The 17194-nt window shown below is 44.7% G+C and overlaps 1 protein-coding gene across 1 annotated transcript in view; it reads right to left on the reverse strand.

The window, feature by feature from the left end:
- LOC148514870 (bactericidal permeability-increasing protein-like) overlaps window positions 1–17194 on the reverse strand; it is a 70318-nt gene that overhangs the window by 37276 nt on the left and 15848 nt on the right. Inside the window, exons 3-5 of the mRNA XM_088480557.1 lie at window positions 4903–5034; window positions 1198–1353; window positions 755–818 (exon numbers count right to left, since the gene is read on the reverse strand). Coding sequence (XP_088336683.1) covers window positions 755–818; window positions 1198–1353; window positions 4903–5034 — 352 coding nt within the window. The remainder of the gene's footprint in view (window positions 1–754; window positions 819–1197; window positions 1354–4902; window positions 5035–17194) is intronic.

Raw genomic sequence — 17194 nt, forward strand, 5'->3', positions numbered from 1 at the left:
GAAACGTCTGCCAATGATTTATTGCACTCTGATTGGTGGTCTAGAGCTGAGTCACATCATTAAAGGGAGTCCTCACGCTGCAGGTTCCCTGTTACATTGTCAGTAACCCTGCTAGTAGCCCTGTCGTTCAAAACCTATTGCTTGTTGTGGATTTTGCAGTTGATTCCATGCTCTTTGTCACCACGCAGATATGTGCAAATCAAAATAAACACGTAAATACACACATGCATGAACCCTGCTCTATTTATTTTGCTTTATGATTAGCAATTTGCAAGCACCTTTACTGGTTCCGCTTTGTAGTTCAGTGTGATTTGGCGATTATACAGTGATTTACAGTATGTACAATACACATGTTTGTACATACTGTATATCACTGACAAGTGTACTGAATTTGATTATACCTTGCTTTTTTGCATTTTAAATACTTCTCAGAGTCCTTAATATATGTTAGCTTATAAAGCAATAAAAATAAGAATGGATTGTAAGAACATAAAATAAAATATTTAATGGGCAGTTGGACAATTAAAAAAAATAGTGACATTTCCAGGGCAAACATTTCTGGGGACAAATCATTAAAACATGGGACATTAGTGTCTGTGAGGAACTATGGTTATATTTACTGTATCTACAGTAGAACATGTATAATATGAATCGATATATAATTTGAATATTTTGGTGAAAAGCCCGTGTGAATCCTCATAAACAATCCATGTACAGTACTTGGACCATATATAAATATATATTTTATACAAACCTGATTCTCTATAGCATTACGTAATGCACTGTCAATACTGTGGTGGAAAAGATCAACCAACCAGCTGCAACAAAATAAGAAAGATAAAGAACTTATTTCCGCACCTACCTTCCTCTCTCCATCCCTGTTATAAATATCTTCTTAACTTACACCACCCCTGCACTAAAGGGTGAGTAACAGGAATGGTAGCATATACAGACGGGACAACTAGGAGCAAATGTATGATATAAATACAGATATGACAATAAATATCATATAACATTGATTGTCCCCTGTGTTTATTTTTATTGACTATAAGTATCACTTCTCATCTGGGAAACACTATAATAATACAGTAGAACAAGATACGTTGTTTCCAACAACTATCTAAAGGTGTTAGACTGAGAAATCAACCTGCAATATTAAATACTATATTTAATGGTAAAAATAATCATATAATATACCCAAACTTCCCAGACACATGAACCTTGACATCTGAGATGTGGCAGCTGCAGTCAGAGAGAGCAATAGTTGGCTTCCCGGTTCCATCACTTCCCAGCTTCAACCCTACAGAAATACTTAGTCCTTCCACCTTCAGATCAAAACCTCCTTTTGCTGATCTAATAAAAGGAACAAACTCATTAAATTGTATTCAAGTTGGATCTGCAACCTCTTAAATATAGATTAACAAAGCAATTTGGAATATTTTAGGATCATGTGGTGTCGGTGATTTTGAAACAGTGAATGAGTTTGCCAATATTGAAACAAATTGGACAAAACAAAAATAATATATGTATACATCATATGGTATCACATGGTGAGAGGAAACATTACGCTGTTGATTTATTTTTCATTAAATACACTGACCAGTTGCATCTGGAGACAAATACAGGGATCTATTTACTAAGCAGTGTTAGGAGACAGAGTAAAAAGTGATAAGGTGCCAGCCAATCAGCTCCCAACTGTCATTTTTTCAAGCACAGCCTGTGAGATGACAGGAGATGATTGGCTAGCACCTTATTACTTTTCACTCTGTCTCCTAACACTGCTTAGTAAATAGACCCCACAACAGTCTCTAATTAGGCACATCAGCGATGTGATGAAAACATGGTAGAGTTGGAAGATCTTATCTCCTCCAGCTCATAGTTAGGGAACCCTGGTATATCCCTAGTCAGCTGCCTTCATCATTTCTTTTTGCCTTATACATCCATCTATGAATTTCATTCTCTTTGCTTGTACTTTCTAGTACTACTGACACTTAGGGGTCGATTCAAAGCTGCCACAATTGTTCTCGCGCTGCATGCACGGAGCTACATACAGATATCCATTTGTATGCCAAGTTGAAAGCATCTATGTGACCCCACCACCCCTATATATTAACTTGTACAAATAGCCATTATCATTGCACAGTTACACCAGCCCTATTGATGGCGCAAGAGATTAGTCTAATAGACTCACAACTGAGCATAACCCCCAAATTCCGTCATTACCACCCGGTTATGCCCATTCGCTTGCAAGTGGAGACTGAGATGCGTATAACTCCGAATAAACCGTAGATGCCTATGCTCGCCTATGGACACCTTTTAATATTTTCTACTCTGTAGCATTTTAATTCTACAGATTTAAAGTGTTACATAATTTGTTCCCTGATATGCAGAACATAAATAATAACTAAATACAGGCAAAACATGTAGGGACAAACAGGGGCACCAAGAGGGTACTAAGCACTCAGGCTTGTCTGGGAAGCCTGGCAGGGGCTCGGTCTGATGCAGATATGGATTGTAGGCAGAGCAGCACCCCCAAGACAATGTTAACAGTAAATGTTTTTTTTTTACTAAGCAGTCTTGGTCACACTCCCCTCTATACTAGCAGGGCATGAAGAATTTGACAGTGGCCATGGGGACAAAGCACATATTGTTCCCAATTGTAAAGTGATGTGTAGCATACATGTACTGTTAGAAAGCAGTGTGCTTCTGCACTAGAGATGGCAGGTGAGTGAATGTCTTGACACAATGACACAAATCACTTAGATGTTTGAGTGATTCGAGTCACTCAAAGTTTGTTGTGTCGAGACAGCCACCTCTCTAGCATCTCTGTCAGACACATTCAGAGGGAGCCGCTACCGCCGAGCTCGGGGTGTGTGCTCTGACTCAGGAGAGTCAGTGCTGTAGGATGATCACAAGTGCGGGGCTGCGGGGGGCGGAGCTGGCAGAGACATTCGGAGTTGCACCGCTACTGCTGGGGCTCGGGGTGTGTGCACTGATTCAGGAGAGTAACTGCAGAAGTATGATCTGCAGTGCTGAGCTGCGGGGGGCGGAACTGTCAGTGACTCACTCAGACTCGACAGTGCCCCTGCTTGCTACAGCTCTGCAGTATCTAAAAGGGCCGTGTCCCGAGACACTTCACTGAGCTGAGCCATGTGGCTTAACTCAGTACAATGAATCGCTCTGCTCATTACTATTCTCCTCACTTGGTATACATGCTGGGCACTAGGACCAAGAGTCTGAAGGGAGGTCCGTCCTCCAACCTGATGTGCTGCTGAACATGTAACTGCAGCCATCTTTCCTGTGTACTGTATAGAAAGACATGGTGGGAGACAGAAATCTCTTACTTGTCTCCCAGAGGCGTTTCTAGAGAGGAGGGGGCCCGTGTGCAGTCTCCGACACGGGCCCCCTCCTCTCTGCCCGGCAGCCGACAGCGCACTGAGCTGTGCGCGGCCAGCACCAGAGTTATAGATTCTGGACACTAGAGTGTGCCCAGAGTCTATAATATATGCACAGGTCACCAGGAAAATGGGCGCGACAGCCATTTTCCCTGTACTGCGCATGCGAAAATGACGAGAAAATGGCCGCCGCGGCATTTTCCAGTCGTTTTACAGCGCCAGACGCCCGTGCCGACGTGGAACTCTGGAGAGGTAAGTAATATTATGGGTGCAGGGCGTGCGGTGCGGGGAACACGGGCCCCTGGATCCCTGCACCCACTATAGATACGCCCCTGTTATCTCCTATGAAAGATACGGTTATTACATATAGAAGCTGTTCCAGCATCCCTGCACCGCTACCCATTTGCAGCATACACTCACTGGCTACTGAGCTGTAAAGAACTCTGCTTCGCTCATGCTCCACTCCAGTACCAGTGTACATGTAACAGTGAGTATGTCTTTACCTACTGTAATTCAATAAACCAACACCACTGGTTAAGTAACTGGGCTGTTCATAGTTTTAGTCCTCCGCTGGTGTGTGCTTACAGTACATAACTCAATAAGAACACCTGCAGACATCATTTCTAACAAGTGCTATATAAATATATCTTGATAAAATAAATTATAAAAGAATAGATATGAGACAGATAATTTGAAGTGAATAAACAGACAGCCATTTAAATTGATCTTGTTAATTTGTATTTACAATAATTAAAAATTTGATATCTGCAGCAGAATCCTCATAATACGTTGCTGAGATACGGCGCCTGACGACGGCCACGGCCCCCTCAGCTCATGACATCATGCCATAACGGGCTGGACTACCAGCGACAGGAACAACAGTGCTGCCTGGAGCATTCTGAAAGTGCTCAGGTGGCTGTTATGGCTGCAGTCAGCCGCTTGGAGCGTTCAGAGGACACTCCAGGTGGCACTGCATCTGCGATTCTGGCTGCAGAGTGCCGTTCCTGATACAGGGACTGTGGGTGGTTGGTGGTGCCGCCCACAGAGTGCTTTGATCTGTGCGGCCACACCGCTCGCCCATTGTTAGTTACAGCCCTATTTCTGAAATAGGCTCTCAGTGTGGCAATCCTCAGCAAACATCCGATTTCAGAGGATTGACCACAAATGTGTTTTAATAAATAGACCCCTAATTGATCAGCCAATCATAAAATCAGTTGTTGCACTTGTTCGAATACTATCAATGACAGCAATAAAATGACATGACTGCAATTTAGACTACTAATTTACTAACATTGCATTTAGGGGCATCATTTGCACTAAACTATATCAGACAGTTGCTTTAATTTTCTAACTAGCATTAGGCAGATAAAAGCTAATTGCCAATTAGTTGCTGTGGTATAGTTCACATTTTTATACCAACATGCAATGATAGTAAATGATCCTTTATGGAATCAGTATGCCGGTCTCATAACTACATCCCATCCCTTATGTGTGCGATGCCTCTTACATATGCAACTTTGTCTTGATCTTCCATTCTCCTGTAATATCGATAAAGGCTCCAGAGATTGATAGCTTCAGACCCACATTGGGGACAGGGCTGATTTGAGAGCTGGGTAACTGGAAGCTGCGGATAACCATGCTGTAATAAAATACTACAACATATTACTACAAGCAAAAGTACTTTATCAATATTGTTATTTTTATAAAAAATTAATTCTATTTCTAAACATACAATTATATGTATTAGACGTAAGCCCAAATGTTGGCAAAAGGTATTGTATGATCCTATTTATCATAGACTATAACTCATTGGCGTCTATAGAATTTTTCTCATTGATATACTGTATGTACAACCTGGCATATTAGACTGTATCAATGGCATATTAGAATTTGCTTTTCAGGTGTAACTTTTGTGGGTAATTTTTATAGATCTCAATAACATTAGTGTTTCTTAATCTCTTATTCCAGATCAATGGCTTTCCTGATTTTCTCCTGAATTCTAAATTCTGTATATCCCTGCATTTGTAAGGTTGATGTATTTTCCTGAGCCTTTTTCTCCACATAGCTGCCTACTTATGAAGTTACATGCCAAGAAGAGCAATCAGGTATATTTTGTGTGCCCACTAAAGGTCTTTTCCCTCATATACAAGGTGTGGGGGCAGATGTACTAATCTCTGGAAAGTGATAAATTGAAGAGTGATAAACTACCAACCATTCAGTTCCTAACTGTCATTTTTTAAACAAAGTCTATAACATGACAGTTAGGAGCTGAGTGGCTGGTAGTTTCTCACTTTCCAATTTATCACTTTCCAGAGCTTAGTACATCTCCCTCCTGGTGTGATAACAATATCAACCTTCTTGTAATTTTGCCTTCCTCTCCTTCATACTTTTTTCTGTTTCATACATTTGCATAACACCCAACAAATTGCACACAAAATTTAGGACCACTTGTGCATGCCTAAAAAGGGGGCCTAACCTTGTGAAAGGGGCATGGTAAACTCTAGGTGAAAAGATCGCCAGATGTGTGTTCCTGTCGGAGCCCATGTCCCTTGATACATTCCACCAGTATGATCGCATTCTTGCAATGTGATTATGGGCGGTAGTGTCATGCCCAGATTGCATTACAAATGCGATCATTAATAAATGGGCCCCAAAGAATCAGCTGGCACTGGACATTAATACAAATACCCGTCGGAGTTCGGGCACCTCCACCAGTTCCATTGAGCATCCCGCCTTGGACAGGCGCTTACAAACTGTCCACGAACATGTGCAGGACTACAGATCACAGTGATTATGCAGAGCCATCGCAGAGCGATTGACAGGAAGTGCTGTTTGTGGGTGGTGATGGGGGGGTGGTCGGTGAAACACAGGCATGCAGGTACGCTTGAACGCCATTGCATGGGTGTGCATAATTTATCCACTGCGATGCCTTATGCAGCCTTAGGGCTCATAGCATGCACTGCAGTTAGCAATTCCTGAGTAAGGTCTGACATTGTGCAAGTGTGCGTGAGGCTGTGATGGTACTCGATTGTACCAAAGGTTCCGCAGTCTTGCTAAACATTACGGATGTGTGTAAGGTAACGTGGGAGTCCTTGTGTAGTGCTGCGGAGGCATAGTGATCGCAATGAATTAGCATACTATCGCAGTTTAATTGCATGCGTAATCATTATTGCAGTCGCAGTTGCGATCTGTAATGAATCAGGCCCATAAAACGCAGTGCCTCTCTGACACCTACTCTGGACTTGTATCTCAATTGTTTTCCATCAATGGGTTACGGGGTTGAAAATGTCCGAATATGATGATCTCAAAGATGTAATTATTCCAGAGCAGTTTCTCTCGCTGTGCCCAGCTGATGTGAAAGAGTGGCTCCTGCAGCTAGGAAGATCTCGGCAATCTGCGTGGAAAGAGAGGTGACGTATTTTCCCCGGGATGTAGTCTGGAAGCCGATGGTCTAAATGCCGACCGCCAGCTTCCAGACTCTCTAATCCCGGTGTGGTACTAATGACAGGCGTCGAAAACTGGACGCCTGTCATTAACCATACGCTGGAAGACCGACGCCCGGCATACCGAACGGAGGTTAGGGTTAGGCAACCCCCGGGGACTTAGGTTTAGGCAGCGGGGAAGGGGGGGTTAGGTTTAGGCACTTACAGGGGGGATTAGGGTTAGGCACTTAGGGGGGAGCTTAGAGTTAGGCACCCCAAAGGGAGGGTTAGGGGTAGAATTAGGTTAGCGATACTTACCTTAGGGACAATCTGGATCTTCACCCTTGCCGGGCTACTGATAGTAGTGTATTATGCCATGCGGCCAGCGGTAATACCTACTACACCCTTTTCCCCAGCAACTGCACCAGCTGTTTCTTTACCATTTGGCCGGGTGTGTCACGGCTAGGGTCTCTCGGCATGGTGGTCGGCGGGTATTACCTGTGAGGTCACTATGACGGGGGGTGTCTGGCGGTGGCGCTGGTGTTTGGTGAGGGGCTTTGGCTGCACGTGGTTCTGTGCGGGCACATTGTCACTCGGGGCTGGTGAGGCCTGGCGGTGTTTCCGTTCCGTTTGGCATGGGTGCCGCCATCTTGCCTTCGGACCATGTGATTCTACTGCCCAATCCTGGTGAGTCATGTGTTCCCTCCAGCCAGTCATAGCACGGCACGGGTATTTAGGAAGGTCCAGAGCCTTCCTTCATTGCCAGTGCAACGTGTATCTCAGCCTAGCTGAGAGGGAGTTCTCTGTGCTCACCTCTTGTTCCTGTGTATACGCTACCTGCCAGCCTGCTTGTCAGCTCCAAAAAACCCACTGGACTACCCTGCATCCTCTACTGCCTTTTCCCCTGTCTGAGTGCCTGAGCCTGCTGACACCCTACACCCTGCCTCCATTTCACTCCCAGCTGGACTCATCACCTCTGCCTGTGTTTATTTCAGTTCACTAACCTGCATACCTGGACTGTTCTTATCTGCCACTATCTGGACATTCTACCATTATCCTCACTACAGTAATCAAGTGCACTTTAGTGCAAAACCTGGACTTTTGCTTTTGCCATTCCCATGTCTTCTAAGCCACTCATTAAAAATTCTACCTTTTTATTTAAATCTGCTTCTGTGTTTGCTCCTGTCACCACCCCGGGTCCACAACTAAACCAGAACATTACAGTTTGCACTGGCCCCATGGATCCGGCCACGGATCAGGAGTCTAGAGTGGATTTATTCCAGTGCATTTCTGGTCGTCTAGAAAACCTGGAAACTATGCAGCATCAAATGGCTCAATTTTTGCAAGAGATGTCTAAGCGACAGGATAAATTGCAAACTTCCTTATCCACCCCTGGAGTACCAGCAACTACATCCGCTTCAGCGTCTGGGAATACAGGAGGCAGGTCATCTCCCCGCTTACATCTCCCTATGCCAAGCAAATTCGATGGCAATCCTAAACTCTGTCGCGGATTCCTAAATCATTGTGATATACACTTCACTCTACAGCCTGATAATTTTTTAACTGCAAGAACCAAAGTGGCTTACATCGTCTCCTTGCTGTCTGGCCAGGCCTTGGATTGGGCTTCATCACTCTGGGAGCGTTCAGACCCGCTGCTGGATAATTACGCAAGCTTTGTGTCATCATTTAGGAGGATTTTTGATGAACATGGGCGTACTTTATGAGCATCGTCTAGCATCATGACACTGAGACAAGGAATCCGTCCTGTCAGCCAATATGCCGTGCAGTTTCAAATCTTGGCATCAAAGCTCAAATGGAATGAGGAAGCCCTCACCGCAGCCTTTTGGCATGGCCTGTCAGATCGACTAAAAGATGACCTGGTCACCCGTGAGCTTCCTACCAACCTAAACTACATGATTTCACTTTGTAATAAAGTTGACCTGCGCTTCAGAGAAAGTCAGGCTGAAAAGCACAGAACTGACCGGCAAAGGTCATTTACCCCTTCCTTTCCTACCCATCCTATTCCTTCCCCTACAGACGAAGAACCAATGCTGGTGAATCATACCCACCTCTCCAAAGAAGGACGTCAAAGAAGATTACAAAAAAATCACTGTCTGTACTGCGGAGAGTCAGGTCACCTTGTGGTCTCTTGTCCCCGTAAACCGGGAAAAGCCATATCCTAACTGACCCTGGGGACATCAAGTTAGGAGTTATGAGCCCGTCCCCAAATACTAAAGATTTCAAAATTACCTTAGCTTTGGATCTCAAACCTAAACCTGTCTTTGCTACTGCTCCACTTGACTCTGGAGCATCTGGAAATTTCATGACTTCTAGCTTAATCGACAAACTACAGATTCCTTGTACATCTCTCAATCATGCTATTTCCCTGACCTCTGTAGATGGACGTCCTCTAACTAATGGAATAGTCACCAACGAGACTCAACCAGCACTAGTCCGAATTGGGGCACTTCATTCTGAGTCTTTAAAGTTCCTAGTGATACCAGAGGCTTCTCAAGATATTATCCTAGGTCTACCCTGGTTACGCCAGCAAAATCCAAGGATAGACTGGTGTTCCATGCAGATTCTTTCGTGGGGTACAGACTGTCAGAAATCCTGTCTTCCCAAGATATGACCTATAAGAAAGACAGCTCCATTAATTTCTTCAGCCATTCCTAAAGAATACCAGATGTTCGCTGATGTGTTTTCTGAGCAACAATCAAATGTCTTACATCCTCACAGAGAATGGGATTGTCCAATCGATTTAATACCTGACAAGATACCTCCTCGTGGTCGTACCTATCCGTTATCCTTGCCTGAGACTCAAGCCATGTCCGAATACATCCGGGACAACCTGGCAAAGGGTTCTATTCGTCCTTCCATCTCACCTGCCAGAGCTGGGTTTTTTCGTTGGCAAGAAGGACGGTGGCCTGAGACCTTGTATAGAGTACCGGGGTCTTAATGAAATAACAGTAAAGAATCGATACCCTCTTCCCCTGATTACAGAGTTGTTCGATAGGGTCAAAGGTTCCATCATATTTTCAAAGTTAGATCTAAGAGGGGCTTATAACCTCATCCGTATTCGTGCTGGCGATGAATGGAAGACCGCCTTTAATACCAGGGATGGACATTTCGAATACTTGGTGATGCCCTTTGGATTATGTAATGCCCCTGCTGTTTTTCAGAGTTTTGTTAATGAGATTTTTCGGGACCTGTTATACGTCTCGGTTGTTGTTTACCTGGACGATATACTAATCTTTTCGTCTTTTGTAGTGAAACATCACGAACATGTGATGGAAGTTTTAACTTGTCTCAGAAAGAACCACCTCTACTGCAAGTTGGAGAAATGTGTCTTCAGTGTACCCAGTGTGCCTTTCCTTGGCTATGTCATCTCTGGTTCCAGTCTGGAAATGGGTCCCAAGAAGGTACAGGCGATTTTGGAAATGACTCGACCTCAGACTTTGAAAGCCATCCAGAGATTGCTGGGGTTCACCAACTACTATAGATGCTTCATCAAGGGATTCTTGTCATTACTGGCTCCCATTTCAGCCTTGACCTGTAAAGGTGCCAATCCTGCCCTATGGTCACCTGAGGCAGAGTCTGCTTTTCAGCTCCTAAAACAAGCCTTTATTTCTGCTCCAGTCCTTCGACAGCCAGATCTGGATAGGCCTTTTATAGTGGAAGTGGACGCATCATCAGAAGCTGTGGGAGCAGTCCTATCCCAGCGTTATGAGGACAATCGAGTTCATCCCTGAGGGTTTTTCTCCAAGAAATTCTCGCCTGCCGAAAGAAATTACGCCATTGGCAAACAAGAACTCCTGGCAGTGAAGTTGGTATTAAAAGAATGGAGATACCTGCTGGAAGGAGCAAAATTTCCCTTCACTGTGTTTACTGACCATAGAAACCATCTGTTCCTCAAGAACCTTCAATGTGTAAGTCCTCGTCTGGCCCGATGGGCAATATTTTTTGCCAGGTTCCAGTTCACCCTGACCTTCCGGTCTGGGTCACTTAATCAAAAGGCGGATGCCCTATCTAGATCTCTCCACTGTGATGACAAATTGGAGAATCAACACAATACCCCTGTCTTGGAATCAAGAGTGTTCACCACTTTACAGGTCCAGCCTCCTACTTGGAAATCTTTTGTGGCCCCGGAGTTAAGGAAGCAGCTTCTCACTTTGGCACATTCCTCTCGCTTCACAGGGCACTCTGGCACCCGGAAGACATTGGAGTTTTTAAAGAGAAACTATTGGTGCCCATCCATGAAATCGGATGTATTAGAATTAATTTCTTCATGCTCCTCCTGTGCCCAGCATAAATCTTCTCGACAGGCTCTGGCTGGTGAATTGTTGCCACTACCCACTCCATCACGTCCATGGACGCATCTCTCCATGGACTTCGTCACAGATCTGCCAAACTCTCAAGGGTTCACTACCATCTGGGTTGTAGTAGACCGATTCTCAAAGATGGTCCATTACATATCCCTAAAGAAACTGCCTACTGCTCCTGAAGTTGGAGACCAAGTCTGGTTGTCTACCTGGAATCTTCGTCTTCGAGTCCCATCTATGAAATTTGCCCCACGCTTTATCGGTCCCTTCACCATCATAGAGGTCATCAACCCCATGGCTTATCGCTTACAGTTGCCCCCATACCTGAAAATCCCCAACTCCTTTCACATCTCCTTACTCAAACTCCTGGTGCTGAACAAGTTCCACAGAGTCCTCCCTGCTTCTCCCCAAGTCCAGACGGAGAGAGGAGTCGAGTTTGAGGTCTCCCAGGTCCTGGATTCCCTTCTTCGCAGAGGTCGTTTGCAATATCTGCTGGATTGGAGGGGTTATGGTCCGGAGGAGCGCTGTTGGACCGATGCCCAAGACGGCCATGCTCCTGCACTCATCAGGAAGTTCCATTCTGCCCATCCAGAGAAGCCTGGTGAGTGTCCTGAGGCCACCCAAAAAGCGGGGGGTACTGTCACGGCCAGGGTCTCTCGGCATGGTGGTCGGCGGGTATTACCTGTGAGGTCTCTATGGCAGGGGGTGTCTAGTGGTGGCGCTGGTGTTTGGCGAGGGGCTTTAGCTGCGCGTGGTTCTGTGCGGGCACATTGTCACTCTGGGCTGGTGAGGCCTGGCGGTGTTTCCATTCCGTTTGGCATGGGCGCCGCCATCTTGCCTTCTGACCATGTGATTCAACTGCCCAATCCTGGTGAGTCATGTGTTCCCTCCAGCCAGTCATAGCACGGCACGGGGTATTTAGGAAGGTCCAGAGCCTTCCTTCATTGCTAGTGCAACGTGTATCTCAGCCTAGCTGAGAGGGAGTTCTCTGTGCTCACCTCTTGTTCCTGTGTATACGCTATCTGCCAGCCTGCTTGTCAGCTACAAATAACCCGCTGGACTACCCTGCATCCTCCACTGCCTTTTCCCCTGCCTGAGTGCCTGAGCCTGCTGACACCCTACACCCTGCCTCCATTTCACTCCCAGCTGGACTCATCACCTCTGCCTGTGTTTATTTCAGTTCACTAACCTGCATACCTGGACTGTTCTTATCTGCCACTATCTGGACATTCTACCATTATCCTCACTACAGTAATCAAGTGCACTTTAGTGCAAAACCTGGACTTTTGCTTTTGCCATTCCCATGTCTTCTAAGCTACTCATTAAAAATTCTCTCTTTTTAATTAAATCTGCTTCTTTGTTTGCTCCTGTCACCACCCCGGGTCCACAACTAAACCAGAACATTACAGGGTGAGGGCAAAAACCTGTTTTCGGGGATACCTGTAAGTGTCATAATTGCCACAATATGGGGCACATCAGTTTTGCCTGGCATGAGAATAAGAAACTTACACCCTCTCCTGTGGGAGTCCCTCCTGGAAAACCTTCTCCAGCAGTCCTGTGTGTTGAAGGACCCCAGGAGCTCCCCCTGGACAATCTGCAAATGGTCACAGTTGAGGACCAAGTAACTGTGGGGTTGCTGGACACTGGGGCACATATTACACTTGTGCAAACATTACATTATTCCCAGGAAAACTATTTCTGTATGAGGACTGGGTTGGGTGCACACTGTGGTGCCAATAGCCAGGGTTTATTTGGACTGGGGATCCGGGACGGGTATGCAGGACGTTGGTGTTTTAAATCATCTTTCTACAAATGTATTATTAGGAAGTGAACTAGGTAGATTGCGTTCTGAGTATATAACTCATTATGATGATATTGGTGAGACAGTGAGGCAAATTAATCTTGCTTCTTTATAGGTAATACAAGTCGATCAGGGAAATAATGTGTGCAACTGTGCCTAATTGTGATGACTTTACTGCTGATACTGACATGCAGAGCCGACCCTAGGCATAGACAAACTAAGCAAATGCCTAGGGCATTTGGAATGCCTAGGGGCATCCAAGCCCACCTATGGCTGGTAGAGGTTTGGTGCAGGCACGGACGGGCCACCTGCTGCCGCCTGGGCAGAGACTCTGGCAGCTGCTACTTCCACTGCACAGCTCAGCTGAGGCGTCACACAATCAGAATTAGCTTCTGCACATAGACAGAGGCTCATTCAGGACTTTAAGTAATGGTCACGGGAGGGCTGCTGCACCATGGGCCTTTGCAGAGCTGGAGTAGCAAGTCACACCTCACGGCTCTGGGCTCCACCTTTAGCAATCATCACACACACAGCTTCGGCCTACCAGTCAGAGACGGGAAAAAAGGGTCTTCCGCCCGCAGCTTGAGTCAGACAGCTCCACAGGCTGCGCTCAAATAAAGTAAGTTTGGAACTGTGAGAGGGCCGGAGTGCTGTGGTGCTCACTGCTGGGAGAGGGGTGCTCTGCTGGGAAAGGGGTGGTGGGTGCTGATACTGTGCTGGGATAGGGGGGTGCTGTGCTGGGTGAGGGCCCCTTCTGTTAGGCCACACCCCTTTTCATGATCCCACGGGGAGGGGGCACCACCCACAATCTTGCCTAGGGCACTAATTTGGCTACGACCAGCTCTGAGGACATGTATAGTAATTCTGTGCTTGCAGTCATTACCAGGCAGATTTCAGCAAAAGGCAGGGACAAAGAGTGTCCAGTACCCCCCCCCCCTGCAAATTCTGTCCACACACACTCACCCAGCAAACCCCCTTCTTCCCCCATACTGATTAAGAGCAGTCATCTTCACACAGAAGTCTTTCAAATGGAGCAGCAGAGCAGACAGACACCTCTGTGGTGTCTTTAAGAACCTAATCAGGAAAAGTTTATTGGGAAAATGTGAAATTGTATCAGGAGAAATATGTCACAGATGTACACAAGGTTGGAGTAACTGAAAAACAGCTTGAAGTGCCACTTGCTTATAGGAAAGGGTTGTTAAAAGAAACTCATGAAGCTCCCTTAGCAACACATTTGGGTATTGCTAAAACAAAGAACCAAGGCATGCTTAGTGCATAATTTTTACTGGCCAGACTTGCTAATATAGCTAAGTAATGTTACTTAGGTCATGCTTGTCAACTGATCAGAAAGTCTAGAGATGTGGGACGGAGCCCTTTTATACCCCTGCCCATCCTAGTAGAACCTTTTTATTGTGGGGCTCCTAGCCATTCCCAGTAGCTCAGGGCAAGAGTACATACTGAGAGTAGTGGATTATGCCACCAGGTATACAGAAGCAGTAGCCCTTTCCTCAATACATACAGACAAAGTAGCTGTTGTTCTTATGACCATTTTTTTCCAGGGTAGGGTTCCCAAAGGAAATGTTAACTTTTCAGTGTACCTGTCCAACCTCATGCAGAGCCTCTGTAAAAAGATGAAGGTAGACTACCTGATTACCAGCCCATGTAATCTGCAATGTAATGGACTCCACAAGCACTTTAAGGCAGTGACGTGTGATGAGATGAGGCAGAGCCTTTCCTGTCATACTTAGGTATACTCTAGAGTTTGACTATAAAAATTATAAGAAAAATGTAAAGAAAATATTATAAATATCTACTTTGTATTATTTGAATAATTTTTATAGTCAAAACTCTGGAGTAAAAGTTATATGACAGGAGAGGTACTGCCTCCCCTGTCCACCTTTTCTGCACATACCTGATCATAACACACCAAATTTCCAGCACTAGATACTGCTGCACCTTTGTATAATGCCCAGTTGAACCCTTGGGTTCATATATGTATCTGTAAATCTGGCTCTGATACTAGCAAGTGCCTGTCCAGCCATTTACCTCACAGCACATCACTGCTTTAAGGGTACCCTAAAAAAGATGCTTAGGACTTTTGTGTAATCCCAGAGAAGATACTGAGATAGTTTCCTGCTGCACCTCCTCTTTGCAGACTGATATGTGCCACACACAGGTTTCTCACTCGTTGAACTCCTGTATGGGCAGTGGGTTTGTCCTCCTACCTTCTGGAGGGTTAACTCCTCCCACCGCCAGTCGATTCCCTTCTCCGGCGAGTCTTCCCAGTGGTATACTGGTCTGGATATTCTGGAGGTGGTGTTCTCTGTACTGGCGGTCTGGCTTTGCTTGTGCGGCAATGATGTGCAATGTGATGGTATGACGTATGGGATACTCCTTCCTGTCATGGACTCTCCAGGCGGAAGAAGACGAATAGAGACCAGCACGCTTACCGGTAAGCCTATTCTATAAGCGGGATGCTGCTCAGCATATCCATTAAACACAGACTGTGAGGAGGATGTGACTTGCATATCGTGTTACCTATCTACCACTGTTACAGATTGAAGTAGATACAAGTGGTTATAAATACATGTGGATAATGTGACAAATTGAATTACATACAAGTGGATACAAATACATGTTTGAAAGGATTTATTTTAAAGAATATAAAAATCCTCAGCAACAGCTGCATTTAGAACAGATCATTTCCAATCACTGAATAATATGGGACAATATGAATATATGACTATTAATAAGCAATGGATATATACTTATGGTTTTTTTAAGAAAAACACAAATTTTTTTCTAATAGGTTTTATTTGCAGGTTTATGATATTTTAAGATTGTTTTTATTCAATGATATTAAAATTCTTGTTTTCTGTATAATTGTTCCAACCATATACACCAGTTTATGTATATATTTTTTTATTGATTATTTATATTATATCAATTTCACTTAGCATATCTACTAATACATATTGTTTAATAGACTATGGGCCAAATGTAATAGGGTGTCAGTTTTGGTAAATTGCGAGTTTGGTGGTAAACTCGCAATTTTTCACAACTCTCCAATGTAATAGGGTGTCAGTTCACTAAAACTCACATTTTTTAGAGTAACTAAAACTCCCCATTCTCAAACTCACATCCAGATGTTTTCACATTGCAAACAATTAACTCGCCCAATGTAATAGAGTGTCTGTTTTAGACTCGCAAAAAAAAGATTACCAAAAGTCCCCAAATATTAGACCTGCTTCAGGATAGTGAGCATATCTTGAGCAGGTCAGATTAATACAGAAACATGCACATATCCATGAGATACGTGCATGTTTCTGTGGGTACTTATGTAAAAGGTTGTAAATGTTAAAAAAAAATGACGTGCACCCCCTCCCCAAAAGCATAACCAGCCCCGGGCTTTATAAAGCCTGTTCTGGTTCTAAAAATACAGGGGCCAAAAGGCGTAGGGGACCCCTGTATATTAAGAACCAGCACAGGGCTTTGCTGAGCTGGTCCTGGGTCTGGAAAATCAGGGGACAAAACAAGTAGGGGTCCCCTAAAAATTCCAAAACAAGCACCGAACTCTTCCAAGCGGGTGGATAATGCCACAGCCAGGGAAAACCTTTCACCGGTTTCCCCGGCCCAAGCTATATCCCTGACCGCTAGTCCTCTCCACCTCCAGTGGCTGTTGCTGTGCCCATCCTCTCCCTCTGTCCAGTGGCTGCTGCTGTGTCCATCCACTACCTTACTAGTCTAACTGTAACACAGTGGTGCTACACTGTGACTCTGCAAACCATAATCCACTGCCATATAAGCAGTGTGACTCCGCAGTTGTCATTTGCAGAAAAAGTAAAAAAACAATATAAAAAGTTTAAAAATATTTTTTCTGTTTATGCAACCTATGTGCTTTGTCACCCAGTGTATTTGTTCACATACATATAAGCGCTGTGAATTAAAAAAAGTAGACTTTTTTTTATTTTATTGTTTGTACTACGTCTGTGCGCTGTCCGCCAGTGCATTTGTTCAAGCACACGTAAAAGCGCTGTGTCTCCACACAGTGTGAGCTGAGAGTTAAGAAAAAGTAGAAAAAAATATATATTTTCTATTGTTTGTACTAGGTCTGTGCGCTGTCACCCAGTTCATTTGTTCATGTATATATAAAAGCGTTGTGACTGTACACAGTAGAAAAAAAAATATTTTCTTCTATTGTTTGTACTATGTCTGAGCACTGTCCCCCAGTGCGTTTGTTCACGTACGTCTGTG

Source organism: Taudactylus pleione, unplaced genomic scaffold (genome assembly GCF_031769625.1).
Source record: "Taudactylus pleione unplaced genomic scaffold, aTauple2 ptg000256l, whole genome shotgun sequence".
NCBI classification, from domain to species: Eukaryota; Metazoa; Chordata; class Amphibia; order Anura; family Myobatrachidae; genus Taudactylus; species Taudactylus pleione.